The 7,434-nt window shown below is 38.4% G+C and overlaps 1 protein-coding gene across 2 annotated transcripts; it reads left to right on the top strand.

The window, feature by feature from the left end:
- The first annotated feature begins 593 nt into the window (after positions 1-593).
- Positions 594-6,466, top strand: LOC101859266. Of its 2 annotated transcripts, XM_035972180.1 has the most exons (4): positions 594-950; positions 2,411-2,446; positions 3,523-3,685; positions 4,211-6,466. In XM_035972180.1, exons 3-4 carry the CDS (start codon positions 3,546-3,548, stop codon positions 5,325-5,327), a joined length of 1,257 nt encoding a protein of 418 aa, XP_035828073.1. In that variant the 5' UTR covers positions 594-950; positions 2,411-2,446; positions 3,523-3,545; the 3' UTR covers positions 5,328-6,466. The 2 variants fall into 2 exon arrangements, with proteins under 2 accessions (XP_035828073.1, XP_005107479.1); XM_005107422.3 differs by lacking the exon at positions 2,411-2,446.
- Positions 6,467-7,434: the final 968 nt, after the last annotated feature.

Genomic DNA, 7,434 nt, shown 5'->3' with positions numbered 1-7,434 from the left:
TCAAAATGTCAGAATTGCATGTGGGAACGGTCTTGGATCATACTGCGAATCAAATCACTTTCATTTATGCATCCATCATAAACTATTAGCCTACGATTCTAACCAGACCATGCATGCCAAATGCAAAGAGAGTAAAAATTCGCATTCTTTACACCAAGGACACAATACCAACAGTGCTCGTTGATTTTCATTACGTTTCTATTTTCTAGTTCTAAAAAGTAGTTTCCAAATAATATGCGGACAATTAATTTTAACAAGGTGGCTGCTATTTCAAGCTTGGGGTAACACTCAAAGATTTCAAGGCATGAACAGCCGCGGGAGATAAAAAAAAGAAGGTCGAAAAAAGAAACAAGTGTAAGATAAGCTACCGAGCTATAAACAACGTTCACTGTTTCGAGGAGCTTTGATAGTGATTCCCCCACCACCCCTTAAATTAACCCGATGGCCCGGGACCAAACTGCCCTCGCCGTGTCAGCACTGACGGACCATAATAATAATGTATTTATTATTTTTTTTCTGACTGACCAGTGAGGCGAGTCAAGTTCACCAAACTGCCATGACTGTCATGTAAAAAGTTAAAGCTTCGTGGAACTGCAACGTCTTGTACTATCTTTGACTGCAAGAAACAACTTAGGCTATTCGGAAGTTCAAGTTATTCGTTAAAGTTCGGTTTTTGCTCTGACCGCTGTCTGGTCTACACTGACCGAAAGTGTTACTTAATTGTCAAGGCCAATTTTAGCTTTAAAGCAGCGACAAAAACAAAATAATGTGCGTTCATCAATTGTAATACTAGATCTTAGGCGCGGCGAAAGGAAGGAGGTTCTGATAATTGTTTATTTTGTGTCACTTGTGAGGAAGGCTGGAAGGGTCAAAAGTCAAAGGCCAAGAGAAGTTGATCGAACAGAGAAGAGTCGATCTCTTCATAAAGAGAGTGCATTTTGAATCTGAAAGTAAGTGTAGAAGAGAATAATTGTTTAAAATAATACTTCTGAATACTCTTGTCTTTAGTTTATTGGTGTACCCAATGTAGACTAGATCTAAATCTAGATCTAGATCTAGATCTAAATCCCATTTTGTAAGACATCATTGCCCACTGATACTTTCAGTTCTTACCAAACCACTCACTATCCACTGTACTGTACAGTTGTCTGTCTTCTCGTTACACAATGAATCATGTTATTTATGTAAATAAGTCCTGACTCATAGGCCCTCACCTATTCATATAGTCAAATTTAAAACACCAATAACAATCAGCAGAACGAGGTAGGCCTATGCTTGCATGTAACTAAACAATGCTTAGCCTATGTATTTTTATATTTTAAGTAATTTTGTTTTTGAATTATTTATTTTTTAAATTTTTTTTAAAACTTCGTGACAGTTCTTTTGAATCTTTATAATAAATGAACCTCAACCCATGTCCTTCACTGTCCTCTTATGACGGGGGTTCAATAAGAATAAAGACTAAACTTTAGTCATGCCTAAACATTACATTCATTCCCGGACTTAGATTAGATTTCACCCCAGTCAGCGTACTCAGGTCACTTGTGAACCAAAGGACAAGTTTTTTCGCTTGTGGCTGGACAATTTCCACAGAGCTGGCAGCGCTTACATTCAACAAGACAAAGACGTTGAAAATGTCAAGTTACCACTATATTGCCACAAGCGACAAGCAGATCCATTAAAGGGGTTAGAAAAATAGATTCAAGAGCTTATATATATGTAACAACATAATTCAATAGACTCAATAGATATAGACTATATATTTATATAATAGTTCAGCAATCAAGAATACTCCCAGACCAACCTGCAGTGGAAGTGTACAAGACACTTTGGCTGGAGAAACAGAAGAAAACCAAAACGTCACTGGACCCACTCTATAAAAGACAACCTCAGAACCCACGACTTGACCTCCTCCTATTCTGATAGCCACTTGACTTGTGGCTGACGGACGGTTAATTATTTCTCCCTACAACAACTACATTTACATTCATAATCTCACAAGGTAATAATGAATTATAAATAGCTTTTGTATAGCGCATTGTACCCTGCTTGACAGCAATTTTAAGATGCTTACACTATAATATATTCTTACCCTAGCAGACCATAAAACACTCAGAAACATTCTCAGTTTCCCGGGAAGCAACAGTGCAAGCAGCTGATTAAGTGCTGAAACACAAACAAACTAACAAGATCTTTCTCTGTCTATGCATGTTACATCCCCACAGCAACTTTTATAGAACACACTATTTCTGGTTTTCTTTGTCTACTAAGACAGAGTCAGTCATTTCAGTGCAGATGCTTTTTCTATTCTGATCAGTTTTGTTACTTTACCGTTCATGCTGATAACTTATCTTGAGGACTCCCAGTTCTTGTAGATTAAATAAAAGTATATTTGATTATTTTCCCCCAGGGTAGAAGTCCTTTCCTTCCCGTTTTCCAAGAGAAAGTAGGGACAAGTTCTTTTAATTCTCTGTTAGTTAGGGTTTTTCTTTGTTAAACATATATGCTGTCATCATTATATTATCATTGTATTAATTTGATTTTCATGCCTTTATGAATCCAAATTATTTCCTTGGAGGACATTCAAAATTGTATGTGTGTGTTCTTAGGCATCCTAGTTTCAACTCACTACACATGTTTCCCATCCCCTCTCATGTAACTATTATTTTTCTAAATCTAAAGCTCTTGGGCCTGAAACTGTGACTATTCTTTCACTTACTTTCCTCACATGAAAGAGATAGCCTTATTCCATTTGAAAACACTTGCTAACCATTAGAACCTCTGCCTTTTCCCCCCTGTGTTTGTAGAATGCTACGTGTATAGTATACCAATCAATGTGAAATGTTATACTGTATTTAACAGAGATATCCATCAGTTTCTTAATTCTGATCTTGATAAACCCATCAAGAAAAGAGAATAGAGCAAATGTTCTGCAAATGGAAAGCATGTGTTTTTGAAGGCTCTTATATATATATGTTTTAACTGTGTTGATTGTTATTAGTTGGTGGATAAAGCCAAAGCTACCTTAACCTTAACCTTAAGAATGAATAACATTTGGTTATATTTATAAACTTCTGTGCAAACAATTTTTTTTTAACGGGGAATATTAGCTGTGATATGGACTCTGAATTTAAACAAGACAAAAACGTAAATTACATGGGGTATAATGATATTGTAAAAATCTGTTTTACACCTGTATAGAGACGCAATTTAGATAATTTAAGAGGTACTTCGGTTCTGCCTGTCTCGGCTCACCCGCGCTGAGAGGGATATAACTTCCCGGACTTCCCTGCAAAAAGATGGAGACACTCCATAAAGTTTTCCTTGAATGGAACTCACATCTTCTTAATACAATGACAAAGTCATAACTGCTACTCAGCAGATACCAGTATAAAATCTTGGAAAACAGTACTTGGGCTTTTTATAATACTTTCAACTGCGTTCCTTCTTTTCTCCATTTTTGCTCCCCAATTGCTATTTATACACACATACTTTTTCTTATACTTTCTTTTCCTTTTTCAGATTGAATCTTCGTGGAGAGAAAAATGACAAAACAAAGCATGAAAGTTAGAGAAACTTCACTTCACTTGATGATGATAATGTTGGCAGCTTTCCCTGGGCTTTGCTGGGGAAATCAGATGGACCCTCATGTATATCCAGATCAAGGTCCTTTCTTTGAAGGATGGTAAGCTTTTCCGCCATTTCAGGAACCAGGAAACTGACATGGACACACAGAACATAGGAATGATGAATAATGAAAAGAAAAACCCCCCCAAAAAACTCAAAGTAGTGATAGAGCCATTGTGCATTATTTTTCATTTTTCTTTTTTTTGTTAGAGGCAACCTTTCTCTTCGTTTAATTAGTAATTTACTTTTAATTTCAATAGGTATCAACAAACACTTGACGTTTGGTAATATTCAGATGTAGTGTCAATACAGGGCGACACAAGTAGTACAAGGAATGGCCATTTTCCTGTTTCGAGTACAAATCGTTGTTCAGTGCGTTTTACTTCATCCTTGTCTTCTGAACATCTCAGACATACTATTTTTTGCTCTGCTGTGTACTTTTGTGCTTGTAATTATCTGTCTGCGTGCAGCCTGTGCAATCATCTATGCCTTTGTATGAGTAGCGGAAACATATAATTTATGTCTAATTCTTGCATATAATAATTTTTACACTTGGTATTCCTATTTTCCGTAATTTCCCCAGGTACATGAGGATAATTGATGCCGGCAATGAACGTTCTTTCGGATGGTTGTTTGGACGTGTCCTTCCTACTAAAAGTGCCTCTTCAGTTCCATGTGAAGATGAATCATTGAAATTACTTTTTACCTCTGAGAGATGTAAGGAGGTAAGAGATAATGTGAAGAATAACTTTATGAATGGATCCCTTCCTCTTGTGTACTCTAGCTTGTTGATCAATTCTGGCCCGAAGTCAAAGCTTCAAGCTGTCACTGGTTTCTTTGAGCCTGAGGATTACGTCATCACAAAAAAGGGAAAACCAGTTGAGGAGAACCCTGATGATGCGACCCCACCTAGCTTTGAAGCTAAAATTGGAGACAATGTCACCTTTGTTGTGAAACCGAGTGGCACCACCTTCTCTTTGACCGTAGGAAACATTGTTCTCCGTGGATCCACCTCTAGTCCTGTTCCTTGGGGGCCAAATGGGGAGGGTCCAGAGGGTTGGTTAGAATATCTGCCCTTGCCCATTCATTGGTTTGTCTACAGTCTAAGGTCAAACGTGGTTCACTATGAATATATCAACAAACTGACGGGACAGACTTTAAGTGGACCTGACCACAACGGTGTTCCAGTCGTGGCTCACATGGAGAAGGACTGGGGGAAAAGTTTTCCCAAAGCTTGGATCTGGTCAGAAGGAGTGGACCCATGGACAAATGTCTCATTTGCTATCTCGTCAGGGATTGTCACAGAGTTGGGTGTCGACCTGAAAGCTCAACTGTCAGGGTATAGAAACCCCAATAAGGGAATTCACTGCAGCTTCTCCCCAGCCAACAGTGTCCATCACTTGACGAGTGACGGTTGCTCAAACACTGCAACTCTAGTGTCCGAGAGCCTTGAGTGCAAAGTTATTTACCAATTGTCAGCTCCTCTGGGCTCGTTTAGCGATTGTCTGTTTACACCACAGTACAAAGGCTTCAGACCAGGCTGCTTAGAGAGCTATAGAGCAGTGGCTAACATTACCGTATACCAGAGACATTTTGTCGAGATGGAGCTCACTGACCATCAGGTGGTCAAGTTGGCTGCTCTGGAGTTTGGAGAGGAGTACATGTGTCATGGGAAATGTCCTCCCAAAAGTGAGCTTTGATGTTATATTGTTTGTTTTTCGTATTGTTGCAGCTAGAAAAGAGAACAATGAAATGTGATATTGCTTTATCATAATACTCCGAAATATCTTTATTGTTATACATGTTTACCTTGTTTTCTAAGGTTTTCTACATTGTTATAAATTTGGTAAGTTATTTGCAAGGATTTTAAAAGATATCTTCTTCATTAGTTTTTAAGAAATAAATTAGTAAATGTTTTTCCTTGGTCCATCGTCAAAGAAAATTTGTATATTCATCATTAGAATAGGTGTGTGCTGAACAGTTTTACTTGCTTGGAGGAATGTCGGGTATCATCGGAGATATCCCGATAATAAACTGATTTTTAAAATACTGTAAGACATTTATAAATTTCTCTTTTCATCAATTTCTGAATATTAAAAAATTATTATTATGGACCTTTCTCAAATGTCATGTTTCTTGTGAAAGGAATGCCACTTGCTTTCTGACCTAAATTGACAGCCTAGACCTCTATCTATAAATGATATTGTATTGAGAACAAAAAAGTTTCCTTTGAACGTGATAAAAACAGAAATGCCATGAAAAGTTATAGTGTTTGATTTGAGCCTCTGAACTTTGCATTTTTCTTTCACAGAGGAAGCTGCTTGTGTCTCTGTTAGTTAGTGAATGTTTCTAGAACATATTTTCAAGGCTGTGCAGGCCTACAGTTTACACAGTATTGATCTCATCTCTTTTGAATGTGTATTCTCTGTCCATTGATGTAACAGATTGCTTTTTTTTTTCACCTCGTCTTTCTCATTTTCTGTGCCATCTATGCAACCAGTTTTAAGGATTTTTTTAGTTTGATGTGTTTATCTTCTAGGGAAATGTTTGTTTGTGTGTTTTGTAGTGTAGGAGCTCTATGTTAGCAGACATGCCTGAATTTTTAGATTATTGTTGTAGATTATTCAGTAAAAGGACCTGCTTCAAGGGCTGGAGAGAGTCTTGCCTGTTTGTCAAATGGCTCAGCTGTTTTGAAAGTGACATAAAGTTCAATTGTTCCTGCACATGTAAAGTTACGTTTCAGACCGCACAATCTCTATGACCATACCAAACTTTTGTTTCTTGAGGCTGGACTGATCACAGGCCTAGAAACAAGAGAATTCCTATATATCAATTGACAGCTCAGCGTAATACTCTATCATACTTCACTTTTCAAAATGGCATATTGCGTAGTCTTACACTTATAGGTGGTGTCCATCGGAGGATCGGTTCGGTTTGGTTTCTGGCGACTTCAGTGCACACTATGAATAGATCAACTGCACACTATGAATAGATCAACTGCACACTATGAATAAATCAACTGCACACTATGGATAGATCAACTGCACACTATGAATAGCTCAACTGCACACTATGGATAGATCAACTGCACACTATGAATAGATCAACTGCACACTATGAATAGGTCAGCTGCACACTATGAATAGATCAACTGCACAATATGAATAGATCAACTGCGCACTATCATAGATCAACTGCCCAAACCGATCGCCCAGCATGCGCTTTGAAAACAAACACATTTGTCATTGTAAATCATCGTCAGTTTTGTCAGTTCCGCCGGTTTTGCTCTTACTCTTTCTATAGTCATCCATCCGGCTAACCCTGAACTGACAAGTCCGATCCAAACTGAACCAATGACGCCTGTGGGAGCCCCCTCTGAGCAGTTGAATGATGTTATTGAAGATTGAACCTGGGTATAGTAGAGAAATGTTGATGAACAGAGATCATGTGTCCTCGAACACCATGAGTCATGGAGGAGAGTCCAGTTGGGCCTATCCAAATCAACAACCCATTTTCGAGGAGAGCAGTGGTCATCTTAGTCTTAGACAGGTGGTCCGCTTGGGCAGTATCATTTTTAGTTTTTTATAGAAAAAACATGGGGGGGGGGGGAAGTTGTCGTTTGTACAGGTGATTGTCTTGGACAGGTGGTCGTTTGTACAGGTGATTGTCTTGGACAGGTGGTCGTTTGTACAGCTGATTGTCTTGGACAGGTGGTCGTTTGTACAGGTGATTGTCTTGGACAGGTGGTCGTTTGTACAGGTGATTGTCTTGGACAAGTGGTCGTTTGTACAGGTGAGTGTCTTGGAC

This window comes from Aplysia californica, unplaced genomic scaffold, assembly GCF_000002075.1.
Source record: "Aplysia californica isolate F4 #8 unplaced genomic scaffold, AplCal3.0 scaffold00602, whole genome shotgun sequence".
Taxonomy (NCBI): Eukaryota; Metazoa; Mollusca; class Gastropoda; order Aplysiida; family Aplysiidae; genus Aplysia; species Aplysia californica.
This window is presented reverse-complemented; position numbering and strand designations above follow the sequence as displayed.